At 56.6% G+C, this 19,193-nt stretch overlaps 12 protein-coding genes across 12 annotated transcripts; 6 read left to right on the forward strand and 6 right to left on the reverse strand.

The window, feature by feature from the left end:
- The first annotated feature begins 371 nt into the window (after positions 1-371).
- On the forward strand, positions 372-1,227 carry SDRG_07202 (hypothetical protein). Its single transcript, XM_008613022.1, has 2 exons — positions 372-764; positions 813-1,227. The coding sequence occupies exons 1-2, from the start codon at positions 399-401 to the stop codon at positions 1,212-1,214; spliced, it is 768 nt and encodes a 255-aa protein (XP_008611244.1). The 5' UTR covers positions 372-398; the 3' UTR covers positions 1,215-1,227.
- Positions 1,228-1,446: 219 nt separating this feature from the next.
- On the reverse strand, positions 1,447-2,429 carry SDRG_07203 (hypothetical protein). Its single transcript, XM_008613023.1, has 2 exons — positions 1,976-2,429; positions 1,447-1,925 (listed from the first exon to the last, which is right to left on the reverse strand). The coding sequence occupies exons 1-2, from the start codon at positions 2,327-2,329 to the stop codon at positions 1,512-1,514; spliced, it is 768 nt and encodes a 255-aa protein (XP_008611245.1). The 5' UTR covers positions 2,330-2,429; the 3' UTR covers positions 1,447-1,511.
- Positions 2,430-3,439: 1,010 nt separating this feature from the next.
- SDRG_07204 (hypothetical protein) lies at positions 3,440-5,436 on the reverse strand. Its single transcript, XM_008613024.1, has 2 exons — positions 3,949-5,436; positions 3,440-3,898 (listed from the first exon to the last, which is right to left on the reverse strand). The coding sequence occupies exons 1-2, from the start codon at positions 4,264-4,266 to the stop codon at positions 3,482-3,484; spliced, it is 735 nt and encodes a 244-aa protein (XP_008611246.1). The 5' UTR covers positions 4,267-5,436; the 3' UTR covers positions 3,440-3,481.
- Positions 5,437-5,547: 111 nt separating this feature from the next.
- SDRG_07205 (hypothetical protein) lies at positions 5,548-6,660 on the reverse strand. The gene is made up of 2 exons (XM_008613025.1): positions 6,139-6,660; positions 5,548-6,084 (listed from the first exon to the last, which is right to left on the reverse strand). The coding sequence occupies exons 1-2, from the start codon at positions 6,586-6,588 to the stop codon at positions 5,674-5,676; spliced, it is 861 nt and encodes a 286-aa protein (XP_008611247.1). The 5' UTR covers positions 6,589-6,660; the 3' UTR covers positions 5,548-5,673.
- A 3,766-nt stretch (positions 6,661-10,426) lies between these two features.
- Positions 10,427-11,048, forward strand: SDRG_07206 (hypothetical protein). The gene has a single exon (XM_008613026.1). The coding sequence runs from the start codon at positions 10,459-10,461 to the stop codon at positions 10,975-10,977; it is 519 nt and encodes a 172-aa protein (XP_008611248.1). The 5' UTR covers positions 10,427-10,458; the 3' UTR covers positions 10,978-11,048.
- Positions 11,049-11,187: 139 nt separating this feature from the next.
- Positions 11,188-11,647, reverse strand: SDRG_07207 (hypothetical protein; the record flags this gene model as incomplete). Its single annotated transcript, XM_008613027.1, has 3 exons — positions 11,188-11,255; positions 11,354-11,463; positions 11,519-11,647. 3 exons carry the CDS (start codon positions 11,645-11,647, stop codon positions 11,252-11,254), a joined length of 243 nt encoding a protein of 80 aa, XP_008611249.1. The 3' UTR covers positions 11,188-11,251.
- A 156-nt stretch (positions 11,648-11,803) lies between these two features.
- Positions 11,804-12,248, forward strand: SDRG_07208 (hypothetical protein; the record flags this gene model as incomplete). The annotated part of the gene is made up of 2 exons (XM_008613028.1): positions 11,804-12,061; positions 12,102-12,248. 2 exons carry the CDS (start codon positions 11,804-11,806, stop codon positions 12,246-12,248), a joined length of 405 nt encoding a protein of 134 aa, XP_008611250.1.
- A 105-nt stretch (positions 12,249-12,353) lies between these two features.
- SDRG_07209 (hypothetical protein) lies at positions 12,354-12,893 on the reverse strand (the record flags this gene model as incomplete). Its single annotated transcript, XM_008613029.1, has 1 exon — positions 12,354-12,893. One exon carries the CDS (start codon positions 12,891-12,893, stop codon positions 12,354-12,356), a length of 540 nt encoding a protein of 179 aa, XP_008611251.1.
- A 609-nt stretch (positions 12,894-13,502) lies between these two features.
- On the forward strand, positions 13,503-13,921 carry SDRG_07210 (hypothetical protein). The gene has a single exon (XM_008613030.1). It carries the CDS (start codon positions 13,585-13,587, stop codon positions 13,885-13,887), a length of 303 nt encoding a protein of 100 aa, XP_008611252.1. The 5' UTR covers positions 13,503-13,584; the 3' UTR covers positions 13,888-13,921.
- Positions 13,922-13,940: 19 nt separating this feature from the next.
- SDRG_07211 (hypothetical protein) lies at positions 13,941-15,161 on the reverse strand (the record flags this gene model as incomplete). Its single annotated transcript, XM_008613031.1, has 8 exons — positions 13,941-14,100; positions 14,156-14,301; positions 14,346-14,439; positions 14,486-14,550; positions 14,595-14,720; positions 14,767-14,876; positions 14,927-15,032; positions 15,081-15,161. 8 exons carry the CDS (start codon positions 15,159-15,161, stop codon positions 13,941-13,943), a joined length of 888 nt encoding a protein of 295 aa, XP_008611253.1.
- Positions 15,162-15,397: 236 nt separating this feature from the next.
- Positions 15,398-16,451, forward strand: SDRG_07212 (hypothetical protein). The gene has a single exon (XM_008613032.1). It carries the CDS (start codon positions 15,477-15,479, stop codon positions 16,422-16,424), a length of 948 nt encoding a protein of 315 aa, XP_008611254.1. The 5' UTR covers positions 15,398-15,476; the 3' UTR covers positions 16,425-16,451.
- Positions 16,452-16,522: 71 nt separating this feature from the next.
- SDRG_07213 (hypothetical protein) lies at positions 16,523-18,246 on the forward strand. The gene has a single exon (XM_008613033.1). It carries the CDS (start codon positions 16,583-16,585, stop codon positions 18,197-18,199), a length of 1,617 nt encoding a protein of 538 aa, XP_008611255.1. The 5' UTR covers positions 16,523-16,582; the 3' UTR covers positions 18,200-18,246.
- The last annotated feature ends 947 nt before the right edge of the window (positions 18,247-19,193 follow it).

A 19,193-nucleotide genomic window follows, 5' to 3' on the forward strand; every position in this document is an offset into this window, starting at 1 on the left:
TGTCTCGTTTATGTTGCGTCTCTGATCCAACTTTGCCGCGAGTCCGAACGATTGCGAGAAGACTCTGTTCCGTCGGGCTCGCGCAGCGAGATATGCGCTACCGTGACGGTTTCAAAAAATATATCTTGTTCACTGCCAGGCCTTCCTTGATGTAGCGTGCTTGACAGCTCAACGCCACAACAACCAAGCTCGTTAGTTTATCTCTAGCTACGGATGCCAACCCCGTAGGCTTGGAAATTCGCGTTACCAGGGCCGGGCAACGATCGACACGCACAGGCCGGAGACGTTGATCGCAAATGATTTCTGTGGTCAGCTCCATGTGGGCGATGAAACGAACTCTGTGACGTTAAGGTCACTTTGCATTTGCAACGAACGGATCGCAGGCCGCAACGCAGACCATGTTTGCCCGAACTGTCACCTCGTCGACGCAAGTGTCCGTGGTCCAGACACCCGGACGCCAACGAGTTGGCAAAGGCAAGCCCAAGGCCAAGCTCAGTCAGCAGCGGTACCGTACGCAGAAGCGGGAGCAGCTTGAACACCTCGAGCACTACGTCCAGCAGCTCCAGCGGCACATCGCACGCTGCGAAGGCCAGCTCGAGGTCTTGCGCACACCCGTGTGTTCGCACGACGGTGTTCTCCGCACCGCGGCCGATTACTTTTCGCACTTTCGCCTCGGATACCAGGTCCACCGACCGGACTTGAAGCAGCAACAAGACGCGTTCCTCCGCAGCGTCATGCACTCCGACTTGCTCATTATGAACGAGGTATGCGTTGTCACTTTCCAATTCCAAATGGTATAGTATGGCAACTAGAGAAGTCTCGAGAAGCTTTTTGCCCAGTGGCAGCTCTACTACCACCTCTTTCCGGCGTTTGAGATGGAGATATTGGCGCTCGACGTGCTCGTCTGCGATGAGACGCGTCTCGTGCGCGCGCCGGTGACGCTTCACCTGCGTCTCTCTCGCTACTCGCTGCAGTGTCTCTGCCCGCACATTTTGCAGGACGAGTGGCTCGTCCAGCGTTTGGTGGGCCAAGTGCTCTCGGTGCCAACGATGATTCATTTTCATTTTCGAAGCGACGGCGCGATCGACCAAATGGAGACAGCGACCGACATCGCGGCAGCGCTCGTCAGTCTTTTGGGCAGCACAGACGAGGCGCTTGCCGTGGCGGACGGCGCGCAGATGAACTCAAGTGGCGAGCTCACGCTGCTCCAGTAGTGCGCTAGCCTTCTTTATTTGTAATTCATTTTCTGGTGTACGACCTTTCTGGTGCCTCTGTCGTCCGGAGCGTAAGCCACCGCGTTTCACATTCGATTCGGGCACTGCAAATCTCTGCAGGCAGCCCAGACAGACAGTGTCGGCAAAATAATTACTAGATATACTCACTTGGCACTCGCGATCAACTTTTGTATTGTGATGTGTCCTTTCCACAGCTTTGTTGCGGTGCCTGTGGGTGCTCATATAATGACAATGGACACTATATTTTCTCGCTTTAGCGACATGGTGGTCGAAGTCTCATGGGCAAGAAGTGGGGCTGCTCACGAGCTCGGCGTTCCCCTTCATGCGAGCCCCGTCCAGTACAAGGAGCGTGTCATTGACATCGCGAAGCAGCTCTTCGAGGCTGGCCGTCATGTTGGCAGTCGTCTCGAGCTCTTCGATACGACCGCTCGCGTCGTAATGAAAGTGGATCAATATCGGCAAATGGAGCACTTGGCCGACGAGCTTTTGGACAATGCGCTCGTTGCTGAGCACGTGCGGGTAGAGGCACTCGATGGTATAACGGGAGATGCGGAGGTGCATGACGGCGGGGGCCCGCACGATCGCCGCGTCTGCGAGCTTGATGGTTTCGAGGCGTGGACACGCCATCTCAAACGACTGAAAGAGCGAGTGGTACAGCGTCCACTGCTCAAAGAGCTTTTGAATGCCAATCTACTCGCAAATACGGTCGGTCGTATGTACTGAGATGCAAAATTCGGTACCTGGCCCATGAAGCGGATGTCAGGCTGCATGACGCTCCGAAGAAAGTCGCATTGATATTGCCCGTACGACGGCATGCTTTTCTGGGAACTGTGCCGGAAAATGCGAAAATACTCGTTCGCAACCTGCACTTCCGGTTCGTGGAGCCGAACCGAGCTGCGCAAAATGTCGAGTTGGCCCTGGTACCGCGCGATTTGGTTGTGCAGCTCGGCGACTTCCCGTTCGCGACCTTCCAGTGCATGGCGCTTCTGGGCCCGATACCGCTGCTGGTTGAGGCGGCTCTGGGAGCGGCGGAGCACGACGTCGTCGCTGAGCGGGCGGATCTGCGGCACATATGGCGCGGGTCGGTGGAGCATGTTTGTGCAAAAGCGGTCAAATTCGAAACTACGAATAACGTAAACCGGCGTTGCTGCTCGGCGCCAAAGAATTGCGACGCGGTATCCTTCGATATCGGGCCGTTGCAAGATATTTATATGTCACAGATTTGTACAAACCGTGATGTGTCGTACACCGTACGTGATCAGAGGTAATCGTTGTCGTTCCACGTGAAAGGAATGGTTCCGACGCCAACTTCGTGGCTACCGCAGCAACATCAATATTTTTGTCGCCCTTGGCACTGAAAAAATAAAATAAGACCGAGACCGCAGGGCACTGCGACGAGAACGAGGCAATGAACGCACGTGCGTCACACCGCGTCCGTGCGTGCCCACGCGCTGCGTTTTCGGCGAAACGAAAAGCGTCGAAACAGTCCTCTCGCATGATTTTGCGCACGTTATTGGGAGGAAGTGTGACCGCGCATCGTCACTGTACGCCGCCAACAACGCCTTGGCTTGTGTCTCGTTCCTCTGGCCTCAACTGAACAGAGAAGAAGAGCATGTGTCAAGTCCGCGTTCGTCGTTCCAGAATTGTATTATGCAAAGCAACGTGGCATCACAGTGCATACAAACATCAAGTTTGCATATCTTGCGTAATTTACCCGCTGCTGATTGGCCAACTTCACGGCCACACAGCTTGAAATCGACCAATCCTCGTGCAGCGATTTGGAAACTACATGTGCCACCCCGTTCGCATTTGCCGCCCGAAGTACCGGTACACCTCGAAGCACATGAATCAATCCACAAAGCATGCGTGCAGTTGCAGCGGTAGCATCTCTCGTGCAGCTGCGTTGGCCGTGCCTGTCGCTAAACGGTACAAGTGGCCTCGAAAACGTTTCGCCGGGGTCCGCAGCTGCCGAAAGGCCCTTGCACACAGCTTTTTAGGCACGCCAGATAGCTACTGCTGAAGTTCTGGACCGCGTGATCTTTGAGGGTGCTTCATATTACGATGATGGGACCGTACGAATGGTTGGAGCTGCCACCTATTTCTCTCCGTGCCGTTCGATGATTTGGACTGGGGATCAAGATTATGGTCCTTGACATGGCTGTCATCCCTGTCGAGCAAAGTTCTTGCCGCACAAAGAAGAAACATAGATATATGAGCACGTATGGATGCATTATATGAATGCATTATTAGCTGCTCGTGATGGTCTTTTCGACTTGGAGCTCGGCGTTGTGCTTGATGCGGGCGCCGTCCAGCACAACAAGCGTGTCTTCGACGCTCTCGAGAAGGTTGGCCCAGCCCACAGTCATGTCGGCGGCCGTGTCGAAAATGATGACGCGGCCGTCTTCGTCATAATGCAAGAGGATCAGCACCGACATGCGCAGCACTTGACCAATGAGCTTTTGCACAAGCCGCTCGTTGCTGAGCACGTGCGGGTATAGCGCCTGGAGCGTCGTCCGCGAGATGCGCAGATCCATGTTGGCGGGCGCCCGCACGACGCGGTTGTGCTCGAGCGTCATCGTTGTCATTTGCGTACACGTCATTTCAAACGAGTGAAAGAGCGTGTGGTACAGCGTCCACTGGTCGAGGAGCTTTTGGATGCCAATCTATGGGAGCGTCAACTACTATGATAGTACAAGCGACTCCAAGATCGTACCTGCCCCATAAAGTTGACGCCTGCGTCCATGGTCGCGTTCAGAAACTCAAACTGTTGCTGCGCGTTGCGCGACTGGCTGTAGCGGAAGATGCGAAAGTACTCGGCCGCGACGTGCACCTCGGGCTGGCTCAGACGCACGGCGGCGCGGAGCACGTCGAGCTGGCCTTCGAGGCGGGCGACCTTCTTGGCGAGCTCTGGCACCTCCTTCTCGAGCTTGGCGTGCGACTGCTTCTTGTTGACGCGGTACCGCTTCTGGTTGACGCGGCAGCGCGCGAGGCGCTTCGCCTTGGCTGCTTCGTCTTCGCCTGTCGTCGTCATGGCGAATTCAATTCTGAACGTGGTGGGTAACACCGATCCCAGCGGCGCCGAGGTCGACCGATTCGTATTTTGACGTCACCGGCCAAACATTAGACATTCCATAAATAGCCGCGTGTCGCAAATGCTTGAAAGCAATACAAAGCAATGGCATTGGTGCCTTGGTGCCAACTTTGTAAATGTCGTCACGAAGCCGTAGGTGCTGTATTGGAAGCAACGAGGCAACGCGTGCCTTGCACAATGCTTGGCAGGCAAGCGCAACAATCTCGTAGCGACCGACGAATCGAGCATTTTTAAAGAACTCGAATGCAGCTGCTCGATAGCACGGCCCTCCCTCACACAGCCGCGGCAGATGGCAGACAAGTTGCGACGCAAGGTGTGTCAAACTTACGTGACTCGGTGCAAGCGGGTGGATCACCAAGAAAAGTGATCATCGCTCGGCGTGGCTTTCTCTTGTGTTAGAATTAGTCTCGGCGTGCTGCTATCTCGCTCTCTGGGCACGGCTGCGATGGCAAAGTCGTCGACGGAAGCTTTCGAGGAGCGTCGTCCGAAGCCGTCAACTGGAGGATGGGGATAGGACCGTCGTGCCGGACGTTGCAAAGCAATTTAGCGTGACGACACCGGCCTTCCTGCGTCCTGTGCTCGTCCTGAGATCTGAAACGCTACTGGAATGAGGCGTTGAAGAGCGAGGTAGTATGGTCATTTGTGTCAACGGAGCAGCACCGACCACTTCTTCTGTCTGTCCAGCGCCCATCGAGTTCAATCCATTCACGATTGCAGCGCACCGATCAGCCCTTGCGATAGCTTTGATAGCCTTGCGACGCAGCTGGATGTTGCTGGACAGTGGTAACTATGAAAAGACCAAGCTACTAACGTTACTAGTACCTCGGACGCAGCTCATCTAGTAATCGAATAGGCTCGGTCGAGACCTGTGGTGGAAGTATGAATAGCACTGTATCTTTCTTGTGCCGGACTTGGTCGATTCCCATCGAACGGCAGAGAAGTCGTGGGTGCCAGCTGCGTGAGGTGTGTGAGATCTGCGCGATCTGGACGTGACTCTAGACAGAAACGTCGCTTCCATCGGGAGCTGCTGCAGAGAACAACGACGACCCGCTTCAGATTACCAAGTGCATGAGCGAGGAAGTCAGGTGAAGCTCCGGTTTTGCGTGTCCATGCCACGCAAATGGCACTGCAAGTTCAGAACAAAGCATTGATGATGTCTGTTCCACCAATCGCATGTCTACAAGGTGTCTATTGGGTGTTCACAAGCCGTGTCTAACACGTCAACATAACATAAAAAAATGTTTTTACTATTGCTGAGCTGGACACTGGGCTACATTCCATCAACACGCTCTCGTACATAAACCAGTGTGGAGAGCAAATAACATTATCACGTCCTACGAGCAATCGCTATGCAGCGCTCGGTGCTTGCAGCTCGGCCTCGGCCGTGATTCGGACGCCGTCGAGCACCGTGAGCGTGTCTTCAAAGCTCTCCAGCATGTCTCTCATGCCAACGACAATGTCGGCAAACGTATCGAAGCGCGTCACGACGCCGCGGCCGTCAAAGTGGAATTGGCAGAGCACCGGCATGCGCAGGACGCGGCCCACCATGCGCTGCACAAGCGCTTCCGAGCGCAGGACGTGTGGGTACAAGGTCTCGATCGAGCGGCGCGAGAGGCGCAAATGGAGCACCGCTGGCGCACGCACCATCGTCGTGAGAGCGTCGAGGTGGACGATCTCCAAGGACGGGCACTCCATCGTGAACGAGTGGAAGAGCGTGTGGTACAAGGTCCACTGCGCAAAGAGCTTGTCAATACCATCCTACACAGCCATATTTTCATAAGCACAAAGTCGTATGGCGTCAAGCGTGTGTACCTGACCCATAAACACGAGGTTCGGGTCCATAACGCCCGAGAGAAAGGCCCGCTGGACCTGCGCCACGTTGGGCGCATCGACTTGAAAGCCGTCGCGAAACATGTTGAAATACTCGAGCGCCGTCTTGAGCTCGGGCTCACGGAGGCGCACGGCCGAGCGCAGCGCCTCGACCTGGCCTTCGTACCGAGCGACTTGGTTTGTGAGTTCCTGCACCTCGCCTTCGAGCGCGTCGAACGCTTGGCGCTGCTCGGCGCGGTACCGGCGCTGGTTGACTTTGCTCTGCGCCCGGCGCACGACCTTGCGCGCGCTGATCTTGTCGAGCGGCGCCGCGGCCTTGGTGAGGCCCATGCTGCTCGCGTACTTGGCCGTCGCTGGCACGAGCGGTCGCTTGCCGACCATTGGAGCTGAAATTGTAAAGTGGGGCTGGCGATAGATCTGGACGCAGCACATGCTTTTAATTGGCCAACGTCATGTCAAAACAGCCAATCAGCGCGTATGCAGGCCGACAACGCCCTGTGAGAGTACTTGGCTGCTGTTGTATTTTATCCAATCCGAGCGATTGCGTGTGAGGACGGCATGCGACATGAATACTGAAACCAGCAAACACTTTCCACGTTGTTTACGTGAGCGCGTCGAGGGACCGCGACAAAAAAAGCTGGGAAGGACCACAAAGCGCAAATTAGAATGTGAAATGTGGCACAAAACATGACCAGGCGCCCGACTAGTTATGAAGGCGCGCTGGAGCTCGTAGGCCCGTTGGCGGAGTCGCCGAGCTCGAGTGTGGTACGTTTCTGAAGTGCGCCATTTGAGAGGTGGAACATGAGCTGGCGTCAGGATTGAAGCTGACGTGATGCGTGAGGAAGATACGCTTGATGCGTGAGGAAGACACGCACAACCAAAATAACGCGAGATTGGGATTTGAACGTGCTACCAATCAATCGTTCGTTGCGTCTCGCCCCAACAACAAAGGGACTGTGCAACGAAACGAAATGACCTTTTCAGCTGAAGAACATAACCACGTTCAACTCCTAACGCACTGAAACCATCCCCACTGGAGAAGGCACCAAGAAATGACTTGCGACTCGGAGCCAAATGCTGAGCATACACGTACCTCACGTACCTGCTCTCGGTGCGGACCGCGTTGTGAGCGTGTATCGAGGTACAGCTCGCTTGTCTGCAGCTGCTGTACGAGCATTTTTTCCACGCATAACGTTAGTCGCCATACGTAAACTTGCGCACGAGTGTTGCGCCAAGCAAGGCGGGGTTTGATTCTTGGTGGATTGTCCCGTATGTTTTAAATAGTGCAATGAGTGTTTCCTCAATCAAGACCGAGCTACTTGGGGGCAACAACCGTGTTGGTGTCCGCCATGCCAGAGGTGGGCGAGGCGCGGGTTAGCTTTTGACTGATACTACAAATTCGTGGATGGCTCGAGCCGCTTGCTCTGCGCCTGGACGTGTGCGTGCTTCCATATCTTGGTCTTCTAGAACGCTCGGCCTTGCGCGGAAAACCTCTTCCACTTCTTGGAAACGGCACAATTTTGCACATATTATCAGACATGGTACCAACGCATGTCGGTACCATGTCTAGCGGCGCGTGTCGCTCAAATGCACTTGCACCACAGCCTCGTTCAAAACCCAGGGCAGATGGCTCTACGTCGCCTTCTCCGGCTCCTCGCTCAACACGAGTGGCCGCGTCAGCACCTTGTCCCGCGGATCGCGCTCCTGCCTCCGCCGGCCTAGATCAAGATCATCACCAGCGCCTACACAACGAAGAAAGTCCGACAATTTTATTTAGCGTAGATTTACGTATCTATTTTAATAGAAGACCCACTTCAACAACAACCAACGCATGTCGGTCGATTCAGTAGAGATTTGTTGGGCCCTTCCAGCGGTGGCCACTATGAACATATATCGAATGCCACACCAGTTTCGTACTGAAGAAGTCTAATTCGCTTTAATTTCAGTCATGGTGGTGAATGGTTGACTCGAAGCGGGATGGTCCGCGTTGGCAAGATCTGCTGTCAAGAGCTTCCATTCACATAGTATCCGGATCCGGATATATATAGACCTATGTTGCAATGTTTCAAGCTACGCGTGCATGGCGAACTCAAGTGGGTTTCGACGTAGAACTGCTAGGTTGGTGGCGTTCTCGATCAACCCCGTCGCCAGCGCTATTGAGCATCCAAGCAATGTGCGCACTCCCCGTTAGTGACCGCCCTGCGCCACAACGGATGGCCATACACCACATCCGCAGTGAGTATAATAGTTGTGAGGTGTTTTGCTCGTGCTCGTCCGAAGGCAAATTCAGGAATGTGAGTGGTTGGGATGCTCTGCATGGAGGCTAGTCCCGACGGTAGCCTCGCTACCACGAAATTACGAATGGTGTGCATGTCGAGGGCTGCCTTGACGCGGTTGGGAGACTGTTCCACGCTACGCCATTGGCGGGTAAACTTCGTGCGCATGAAGTCGGTCAACGACTTTTTGTCAAGGGTGTTGCGAAGACTGCCGTCAAAAGTTTTCCTTCTGACGGCCCCAAGGCCAGTGCAGCGGGCTTGGACGTGGAGGGCAAATGCGGCAAACGATTGGCTAGCGTCGCAAAGATCCAAGGCAAGCTATTGGTCCTCGACGCATAACTCAACATCAAAGAGCGACAAGAATGGCTGCACGCGAGAGAGGCTGGTCGTATCGAATCACCAACGACACCACTCTCGTCACCAGCCGAATCAGCAACAAACGCCGACAGAGCAGAATGTCGATCGTAGGAGTCCTGAGATCCCCTGCACGAAGTCTCAAACGCAGGAACGTTGTCCACAGAGAACACGACGCAGAGCATGAACAAAGACGTAAAATAACCAGGGCGTACTAAAAAATAGCAAAGGCATTAAATAGTTGTGCCCTTGGTATTGACTTCTAAACTGCATACCTCCAACAATACGCCTCGAGAAAGTTCTTTTTGCATTGACCCTTGCCTCGGGGACGAGGTGACTGTGAACTCGTCAAGACGTTGGTCGGTGCTGTCGGTGTCCCTGTTGAGGATATTGATAGGCACGCAGCTGCCAGTACTTGTTCGCCTTTCTGTGCGACAATATGAGCGATTGTTCTACTCGTCACTACTAATACGCCAGCAGGCACTACGCTAGCAATAACATGATCGATCGCAAGGCGGCGAGGCATCCCTACAATACTGCAGGGTGTGTTGTTGTACACTTCTTCGTCGTACTACTGTATGCAAGGCCGGTCGCGGCTCCAGCTCCGAGCAGCGACTCGTATATTTTGCCGAAATAGCACGGCAGTTCCCATGCAGCCATGAGCCATGCTAGTTCGGCGGCAAATAGTGCGTCTATGACCTCGACACTCTGCAAGTTTGAACTCGTAGTACAGTGTATTGACCTGGCAAACGAGCTCCGCGTTCGTTCGTTGAGACCAACCCCATTGGATACCCCAGCCCTACTTCTGGCGACGCGAAGACGGGGGCAGAGCTCGGGGCAGCAGCCCAATCTGGAGCCCTCATTCTAGATTTGTGTCCAACTGGAGCTCACATGCGCTTTGTTCGACGCAACGTGCATTGCATAACTTCATGCAGTACGGATACCGTGAACCTTGATAAACCACTGGAAGCCACGTCCAGGAGCTCTAGAAGCGCCAGAAGCTCCAGAAGCTGCTCCAGATTCTCGCCCTGCTCATCGTGCTGTCCAAGGCGCCAAACATAAGGGAAATCGACGCCCTCAAGGAGCAATTTCCAAGCACGTTCCTGAGTGTCGAGACTCGCATACGGTGTTTCCCAAATGGCGCTCCTTCGCTGCCTCTCGGCACGACTCTAATTGCCGAGTGCGCTGCGACTTGCGTACCGCACGCTTCAGAAAGCCCATTACACGTACAACCACGACCTTGTCGGACGTCAAGGGGACATGTTCGGGCACGCTTGCAGTGGGTGCGGCCTGTTTGTGCGAAGCCATTGCCTGCCTTTCGTCAGTCGTCGAGTGGCTAGAAATCGACACCGCCCTTCACCCGTGTGTTGACGAAACACCCAGCTGTCTACGCAGCTTGCGGTTGGTGCTGACACGTATCCCACTGGAGGGGCTTCTCTTGGTTTTAGTATGGTTGCGTCATCCGTCTCGACAAGCTCGACGGCGGCAATCAGATTGCACTTGGCCTTTCTGAACGGCCACGAGAGCGAATGGGAAGCGACTTTACGGTATAATCCAATCGAGTTTCGCAGGTTTTGCGACGGTTTCCTGTCAAAATCAATATTCCTTGGCCGTTTGACGGCGGGACAACCGCATTTGGAGCGTTTTTGCACTTTCCAATTTGAACTTTGGGATGGATCCGTTCAAGCTCAGTCCCATCGCGCCCGGCTCGTCCAGCTTCTTTCCTACGCCCACCGAGATCTCGGGGGGTGTCCGATGGCTCCGCGACCACCCTGTCATGGCCGCTGCCACCTGCGCCGCCGCCACCGCCTTCTCGATGGCAGCCTACTTGGCCATGCAAGCCAAGGAGCCTGTCCGTCTGCTCCACGTGGCGCCCAGCGCCGAGCTCTTCCCGGCCAAGCGCACCGTGTCGCCGTCCGATAAAGCCACCGAGCAGGACAGCACGTTCGACTTCAGTGACTACAGCGAACTTCGCCACCACCGGCGGCGCAACACGATGGAAGATGACTTGCCCGAGTGCCCCAAGTCGCCCGGCTACATGTCGCTGTCGCCGCTGGAGCATGCAGTGACAGCCGACCAAGGCGACGACATGGGCGGCATTGGGTCGCCCGAATGGGGCTGGTACGTCTCGACCACACCGCCCGAGGACTACTACCCCGCGCCCGCCATTTGCTACGGCCGCTGCGAGTGAGGCTCGACTATTTAGGCACAAATAATAACTTATTCTCAAGCAAGCACGCTCACTACGATCGTATCCGCTTGATCAGCGAGACGGAGCCATGGGTCGCTTTTCTGTGCACAACGATCCGCGCGTTTGGCTACTCGGTGAGCGGGAAATGAAAATGACACAGCAAAACTTCGAGCGAGTACAGTGGGTGCATTATCTCTATTGATAATTCCTACCGCGACCTTCTCGGACCTCGGAGGAGCAATGATGAAGGCGCAGGGCGCGGGCGCGCCGGCCGTTATCTGGTCAAATATTAGCTATGGGCGAGAATGAGTAGGCGAAGATGTCGTAGGAGGCACTGTCGCGTGCGTCCTGCGAATCGTGCAGAGAGTCGACTTACGTTCCATCGTCGTCCTCTTCAAAGCTCGTAAACATGCTGCGAACATCGACCATGTAGCCCGCGGCCTCGACGAGCATCGGCGTCGCGGCAACCAGCGCAGGGCGGACAAGCTGCGACGGCGCATGAGCCGAGAAGTTTCGGTGGTAGCAATAAGAGACGACGTACCGACTCTAAGACTACTTTCTGGTTGTGAATCCTCCGGATCGCGTTCGCAGTCGAGCGCGACGAGCCGCGGTCGAGCGCGCGCTGCATCGCGCGGTTCACGCGCAGGGTCGCGCCGGGACGGAAGAACATTTCGGACTCTGGCGACCAACAAGTTTGGCTGCAAAGACTGGCGCCACATTTTGGCCAATGGCCTTGGCGCGTGCTACCAGCCGGATGCAGATTGGACAAAAAGATGAGAATTCCTATGAATATCTTGACGTGAACTTCAGTGAACAAGACGCCACCATGGCATCGCCGTCCGAGACCCCGCTGCGCGTCAGCCCCTTCTTCCCGCGTGCGCCGAAGGCCTGCAAGGCCGTGGCCGAGCCCTTCTTCACCTGCCTCCACTCGCATGGCAAGCAACCCGAAGGCGTGAGCGACCCCGATGCCGGGACGAAGGCCATGGCCATCTGCGCGGCGCAGCTCCAGGCCTACAACCAGTGCGTCGACCAAGCGCTCACGAACAAGCCCAAGAAGCTCTTCCGCGTGCCTGAGGCCTACCGCGTTCGCGATGAGTAGGTTGGAATAAGTTTATTCGACATAGACTCTGTCGACCGTGCGCTCGTCGCTTGCATCACCGCGCGCGGATCGTGGTGTCGCACTATGGCTACCGGTACCTGGCGAGGCCCTCGGCGCAATGGGCTCGTGGGCCGAAGACGTGCAACGGGTACACATTCTCTATGTCTTATAATGATGGACGATGTATTATGCTTTCACACGGACAACAACGGGGTCGACGCCACGTCGCACGGACGAAGAAAGTCGCCCGATGTACACGATGTAGTCGCGCGGCCGCTTACTGCGGGACGTCCTTCTCCCAGTCGTAGTTGGCGATTTCTTCATCGATTTCGTCCACGATCTCCGGGTGCATGGCGGCGACCTCATCGATCGTCGTGGCCTTGGTCGTGCGCGTCTCTTCCATCAACGCAATGAGTTCCTTGAGCTCCTCAATGCGCTCGACCGAGTCGACAATCTCGGCGTCGAGGCGCTCGTACGTCGGCTTCAAGTCGGCCTCGAGCGAGCTGCCGGCCGTGTAGCAGTCAACAGGCTTGATGTCGGGGAAGACAATGCTGGCGTAGTTCTCCTCAAGCGCCTCGACGAGGTCCTTGTTCTTGATCAAGGCCTTGTAATGTGCGAAGTTGATCTTCTCCGGCTCGCCGGCAAACTCACGAGCCTCGGCCATGATGGCCGCATGCGCCTGCTTGAGCGAGTCGAGCGACGCACGGGCGCGCGGGTCCGCGAGCTTGGCGCGGAGCGGCTCCCACTGCGTCGTCAGCGTCAGAGAGCTGTAGGCGCGGTTCGAGCGCTTCAGGAGAGCCACGCTAAGACGGTTCATCGTGACAAAGTCGTTTGCAAAAAGCACCAATTGACTACTAAAGCTCAGCCACCCACGGCCGTCCGCTCCAAACCTCCGCCTTCGAATACGCGTGGCGCAACCTCTGAGAATACATATCTTCGTTTTTTCCGTGGCGTTCGGCACGGCCCCTCTCTTTTTATTCCAAAGTAGGAGAATAACATACAAATACGTATATAAAATTTCAAGAAGCCAAAAAAAGATGGTGACAGAGGGCATTAAAATACGCTTTGATAACACCATTTGAATGTAAGGTACGCTGCACCGATTTCGTGTGCTCGTGTTCGTGGCAGTTCACATACAAACACCGAGGTAAAGAAGACGCACCTCCTGTATCATAAGCGCACCTACGGCTCAGGAGTCGGCAAGTCGACACAGCGGACACGTTAAAGAACGATGATTGTGGAGACCGTAGCCGGCTTAGAGAGTGCGAATTTATAGAGCAAGTACCAAGTGCCGCGATCTGGCGACTGTATGGTACAGGCGAGTGACTTCGTCGCGTCGGCGATGGATTTAGGTGCGTTTCCACACTATTTAGTGATGAATAATGCAGCAATCGGCACCGTTTACGGCGATAGGTGCGTGAATGCGTGGGCATAAAAGCGCACCAGTTAGGTCTTCCTCCGAAGGCCAAAGCTTGATTTTCGTGGCAGGAAGAAGCAGCAGCAGCAAGATGATGATGGAGACGGGCACCGAGAAGTTCAAGCGCAAGTTCGCCGAGAACCCGTTCGTCCCTGTGGGCTGCGCCGTGACGGCGGTGGTCCTTGCGGGCGGCCTGCGCACGTTTGTCTCGGGCGGCGACTCGCGGACACAGCAAAAGTTTATGCGCGCTCGTATCTTCGCCCAGGGCGCGACGGTGGTGGCACTCGCCGTCGGCGCAATCATGACCGACAACAAGTCGCCGACCGGCAAGTATCTCAACGGCCTCAAGGACCAGCTCCTCGGCAAGCCCGTGGCCGGCGATGAGACCAAGTAGTAATGACAACACGCTTGTTTTTATATAGTATCGAGTCGTGTTGCGAGCGTCTACTAGGCGAGGAAGAACATGAAGAAGACGACAAAGATCAAGAGGATCGCCGAGATCTTCATCGTGAGCATGCGGTTGTTGGAGAGGCTATTGTAGAACTTTTCGAGTTGCTCCTGGCCCGCCGAGATGTTCATGACGGTCTCGTCTACGTTGTCGTCGATCCTAGCACCACACACGACTCAGTAGAGCCCTTCAAACAAAGAGAAGTTGCGCGTACCGCTGCACCATGTCGCCTTGCTCACTGATCATGACGGCGAGCCGCTGAAAGATCTCGCCCAGCTCGACAATGTGCGATTGAATGTTGCCCACGGCCTCGGCACGGGACTCAGCGTAGCCTTGCTCGTTTACAACAAACTCTTGACTCTACGTACTCGATGACGCCACGGTTCGATCAGTGGAGAGGGTACCTGGGCGGCGATGAGCGGCGCCGACTCGCTTTCGCCAGCATCCACGCCGTCCGGACGCGGCAAGGACTGAAATGCCAGTGGCTTGCCGAGCAGACTGCCATTGCATATGTAAGGATACCACGTGCATGTTTGTAGTCTACCTCGGGTTGGATCGGCCATATTGAGATTTCCGCTCGTGCTGATGCTGCAACGTCTCTTGCCGGACCTACGCGTCATGTCAACAAACAGAGCTCGCGAGGAGCAGCGCACCTGCAGAATGTCCTTGAAACCTTGTGTGGTCGACACGAGCGATGTCTTCATTTGGCTCACGATCGTATCCGAGTGCTTGGCTGCTTGATGGGAGGAGTATCCGGCCCGCTGGCTTTCTTGGTAGACCTAGGACGTACATGCGCTTCATGGCCTTCTCAAGAGATGGACGTACGTGGAGATCGTCGAGCTTGGCGTGGATGATGTTGATGTCTTGCTTGACGAGCTGCGTGAGCTCGTTGATTTGGTTGGTCGGGTCGTTAAACATGTTGGTCTGCCGAACGACTAGCACGAGTAGGCATGAGGTCGACGTCGCTAGGCGCGCCAGTACATACGCAACGTGAGCTGCTGCAGCCGCTGTGATACTTTGTTGACGTCCTTCGAGACGTCCGAAGCCGCCGCATTGAACTGCGCTTGCTGCTGCGCGGCCGAGAGCGGCTTCTACAGAGGGAGCGTTCGCCGTCGTCGCCACCGCGTGGGCCATCGTACCTGCTTCCGGGGCTTCGGGGGATCGACCCGAGGGACGTGGCCTTGGCAAAGGCGCAAGAATTCGTACGTCCGGTCGGTCATCCTGGCGCGGCAAGTCGTCTGTCCCGTCCCGATGCGGCCAGGGCTTTATTACACACCCTCGGCTGCCGTCGTTTTGACCGGCGCCCGATTTTCATGGACCCTCGACTCCACCATCGCACTGGATGTTTGTATGGGGACGTTCTTGTTTTTTGAGGGCCCCCTACTTTGCATGGCACCTTTGGATTGGCTGTAACTTTGATATTTCCGTCAATGACCACCAATCACAATCGCGCAGGCTTTATTTGCAGACAGCCAAGACGATCTTGGTCACGCTTGACTCATTGTTGCGCTCAGAACGGAGGCCAGCTCGCCACGATGGCAGCGAGACGCGTCCTTTGCAACCCCGACTTGGTAGTGCTGCTCTGGGCCTTCCAGCCCGGGCTCCCTCGTGATCTCTACGACCTCGTGGCCGAGTGCCGAGCGATCGCGACGTGCCGCAGCTACGACGACGCGCTGTATTACCTCTTGCCAGCCCGATATGAACGATCCCTCGCATCGCTAAAGGTGCAAATCGCTGACGCCAGCAAACTTGAGCTCGAGCTCGAGGGCGATGTCGACGTGAGCCAGAAGCATCTCGTGTCGGCGAGCGCTCTCTTCCTCTGCGAAGCTGCGCCGGCGGCCATGCTCGCCATGCATCTCTTGGTCCTCACGCTGGACCTCGAGCGTTTACACCGATGGCTGCGCTTCCAGTCGCCACCAAATGTAGTACTCTCGTCCAACACACTCGACTTTGCGGCACGTTGTGGACGCATCGAGGTGCTCGAGTACCTTCTCATCATCGCTAGTCCCATGCGATGCTCGTCCAGGGGCTACGACGCTGCAGCCAAGTACGGCTGTCTCCCCATCGTCGATCGTCTCGAGAGACTTGGTGTTCCTTGCACCGAAGCGGCTATCGACGGCGCTGCGCTTCACGGACATTTGGCCGTCGTCGCCTACTTGCATGGGCGCGGAAAGCCGTGCACGACGCTGGCCATGAGCGGCGCAGCAGCCAAAGGCCACCTCGAGGTCGTTCGCTATCTCCATGTCCATCGACACGAAGGCTGCACATCGTGGGCCATGATCGGTGCCGTCACAGGCGGCTTTGAGCGCACCATTGCGTTCCTCCAAGGGCACCGGCCGGAGTGCGCTCCGACGCTTCGCCCTCCATCCCGCCCACGCGCCACCGCATCTAGTAGCTCGCGCGCTCGACCACTCTCGGCGGTCGACGCTGAGCTGCTGGCCTACCTGTGCCCGTCGGCTGCGTCGACGGCTCAACAATGTTAAATAAGAGTTGCGTGTGTTTAGTTTGACGTGCCAGCGGTTTTGGGTTTTGGCGGGAGGTTGGGGCCGAATTGACCGCAGCTGCAATGCCTAATTAGGCCGAAAAAGCCGAATTGCATTCACAGAGGCACTGGACGAGGCCATTTTCGATATCTGCGGCGATGGAGAAGGAGCAAGTGGTGAGCAACGTCTTCTGGGGCCACAGCAGCGGCGTCCTCGTCGTCAACCCGTCCGGGCTCCTCTGGCGCAGCCGGCAGACCGAGTCCCAGAAGAAGGTGCTGAAGGACGATATTGTGAGCCTCCTCTACTCGGCCATGGGCCCCAAGCAGTTCCACCTCAAGGTCTCGCAGAAGGGCGGGCGCACCGTGCGCTTCGCCGGCCTCAAGACGGCCGACATTGACGTGCTCAAGAAGTGCGCGCCGGACTTTCTCGGGCGCGACCTCGAGGAAGAGCAAGTCGCGGCCGCCGGCGGCAACTGGGGCACAATGCAGTTCCAGGGCTCCAACCTCAACTTTATGGTGCAAGACCATGGCATTGCGATGGATCTGCCGCTCGAGTCGATCTCGCAATGCGCGCTGCCGGGCAAGACCGAAGTCGAGCTCCAATTCCACGAAGACGACACGATCGCGGGCGACGAAGAGACGCTGGTCGAGATGCGCTTGTACATTCCGGGCGACCTCGAAGACGGCATGAGCGCCGAGTCGTTCAAAGACGATGTGCTCGCGCGCGCCAACATTAGCAACATTACTGGCAAGAGCATCGTCGAGCTCGACGAGTCGATGGGCACGTTCCTCACGCCCCGTGGGCGGTACGCGATCGAGCTCTACGGGTCGTTCTTGCGCATGCACGGCAAGACGTACGACTACAAGATCATGTACAGCAACATCAACCGCTGCTTCCTCCTCGAGTACCCCAACTCGACCAACACGGCGTTTGTCATTTCGCTCGAAGAGCCGATCCGCCAAGGCAAGCAAGGCTACCCGCACCTCGTGCTCCAGCTCGCGCGCGATGAAGTCCATATCGATGTCAACTTGACCCAAGACGAGATCAAGGCGTACGACGGCAACATCCACGAGCGCATGTCGGGCGCCTTGCCGCAGATCGTCGCGACGCTCTTCAAGTTTATCATTGGCAAGAAGGTCTACACGTCCGGCAAGTTTGTCACGCACTCTGGCGACCGCGCCGTCAAGTGCGCGGTCAAGGCCAACTCGGGCGTCCTCTTCCCGCTCGAAAAGTCGTTTATGTTTATCCACAAGCCCACGACGTTCATCCGGTACGACGACGTCGACTACATTGAGTTTCAGCGCTACGCCGGCCAGTCGGGCACGTCGGCGTCGCGCAACTTTGATTTGCTCGTGAGCTGCCGCGCGGTCGGCCAAGAGCTCGCGCACGAGACGCTCTTCTCGGCCATTGACCGGCGCGAGTTCCCCGAGCTCTCGCAGTTTTTGACGTCCAAGAAGCTCAAGATCCGCAACCTCAAGGAGACGCAGGCGACGGCGCCGGCCAAGCGCGGCTACGAGGAGATGAACGAGGCGCTTGGGCCGGAAGAAGGCGAGGTCGACGAAGAAGAGGAAGAAGACTCGGACTTTGGCCCGGGCGCCGAGTCGGACGACGACGGCTCAGACGACTTTTCCGACGAGAGTCTCAGCGGCAACGACGAAGAAGAGGACGCCAACGACGATGGCCAAGCCAAGAAGACGGACAAGAAGAAGAAGAAGGACAAGAAGAAGAAGGCCAAGAAGGCCAAGACCGGCGGCTCGGACGACGAGGCCGAGTAGGATGTTAATCTATCCACAATCAATACGTGGCTGCATATCTCGAAAGATGGGAATCTTGCTAATGCTGTCGACACCGTCTCGTCACCATTGCGATGTTCCTGTTGCGATAGTCTCGACGAGTTTGCTACGCAGCAGAGGCGTGTGATTGGTCAGCGCGATGGTCGAGGCGGCCAATGGGGCGTCGACAAACGGATCTTGTTGTGGGACGAGAATCAATGAAATATGCAATGTTGAGCGAGTTAGTCATCGCTAGTAGAACCCAAGTCGGTGCAGCTGTGTCTCGAGGTCCCGGATTTGTTTCGAGAGCTCTTGCGTACGCTTGAAGAGGGCGCTCGTCGAGAGTCCTTCGATTGTGGTTTGCAGCTCCCGGATCGTCGTCGCGTTGGATTCTTGAGCGGCTTCGGCCGTGACCGCCCGCGTCTCGAGCGCCTGCATGTCGGACTTGGCGTCCGTCTCCTGCGTCTGCAGCGCCGTTTCCAAGGCGGCTACGCGCGCCAGGAGGTTTGTCGTCTCCTCCTGGAGCTTCGCCTTGGCCGCTGCGAGCTCCGACTTGTCGGACGAGAGCGCGTTGACACCGGCCGAGAGATCGTTGATGGTCGTCATGAGCTTCAAGATCTTGTTCTCGAGGCGCAGCTCGTTCGATGCGGCGCGGGCAGCTGCATCGTCGGCTTGCGCTTTGAGCGCCTCGTAAGCCTTGCGTTCTGCTTCGAGCTCTGCGGCTGCGACCAGGTCTGGCGGTGCCGGTGGCTCACCCAGAACCACCTCCATGTCGCTGTCAAAGTCGGTGTCTTCGAGAAGCGGCCCATCAAAGACGGTCCACTGACTCCATTCATCGACGTCGCTGCAAGCTGGGCAAACCACACGGCGGCCGCGTACAGCATCTTCGTACTTGTCTCGAAACTCTGCACCCTTGGCGGCTAGCGCCTTCTCGTGCTCGGCCTGGAGCTGCTGGATGTCCGCTTCGTGCTCCGAGGCGCCGGCCAAAGCCGCTTGA

Source organism: Saprolegnia diclina (genome assembly GCF_000281045.1).
Source record: "Saprolegnia diclina VS20 unplaced genomic scaffold supercont1.20, whole genome shotgun sequence".
Taxonomy (NCBI): domain Eukaryota; phylum Oomycota; class Saprolegniomycetes; order Saprolegniales; family Saprolegniaceae; genus Saprolegnia; species Saprolegnia diclina.

Coding starts and splice junctions, on each gene's coding strand:
- SDRG_07210 (XM_008613030.1), top strand. CDS start 13,585: ATGATGATGGAGACGGGCACCGAGAAGTTCAAGCGCAAGTTCGCCGAG.
- SDRG_07206 (XM_008613026.1), top strand. CDS start 10,459: ATGGATCCGTTCAAGCTCAGTCCCATCGCGCCCGGCTCGTCCAGCTTC.
- SDRG_07205 (XM_008613025.1), bottom strand. CDS start 6,588: ATGTGCTGCGTCCAGATCTATCGCCAGCCCCACTTTACAATTTCAGCT. Junction 6,085..6,138: donor ACCTCGTGTTTATGGGTCAG/GTACACACGCTT, acceptor ATGGCTGTGTAG/GATGGTATTGACAAGCTCTT.
- SDRG_07204 (XM_008613024.1), bottom strand. CDS start 4,266: ATGACGACGACAGGCGAAGACGAAGCAGCCAAGGCGAAGCGCCTCGCG. Junction 3,899..3,948: donor GCGTCAACTTTATGGGGCAG/GTACGATCTTGG, acceptor ACGCTCCCATAG/ATTGGCATCCAAAAGCTCCT.
- SDRG_07203 (XM_008613023.1), bottom strand. CDS start 2,329: ATGCTCCACCGACCCGCGCCATATGTGCCGCAGATCCGCCCGCTCAGC. Junction 1,926..1,975: donor ACATCCGCTTCATGGGCCAG/GTACCGAATTTT, acceptor ATTTGCGAGTAG/ATTGGCATTCAAAAGCTCTT.
- SDRG_07202 (XM_008613022.1), top strand. CDS start 399: ATGTTTGCCCGAACTGTCACCTCGTCGACGCAAGTGTCCGTGGTCCAG. Junction 765..812: donor ACTTGCTCATTATGAACGAG/GTATGCGTTGTC, acceptor TATGGCAACTAG/AGAAGTCTCGAGAAGCTTTT.
- SDRG_07213 (XM_008613033.1), top strand. CDS start 16,583: ATGGAGAAGGAGCAAGTGGTGAGCAACGTCTTCTGGGGCCACAGCAGC.
- SDRG_07212 (XM_008613032.1), top strand. CDS start 15,477: ATGGCAGCGAGACGCGTCCTTTGCAACCCCGACTTGGTAGTGCTGCTC.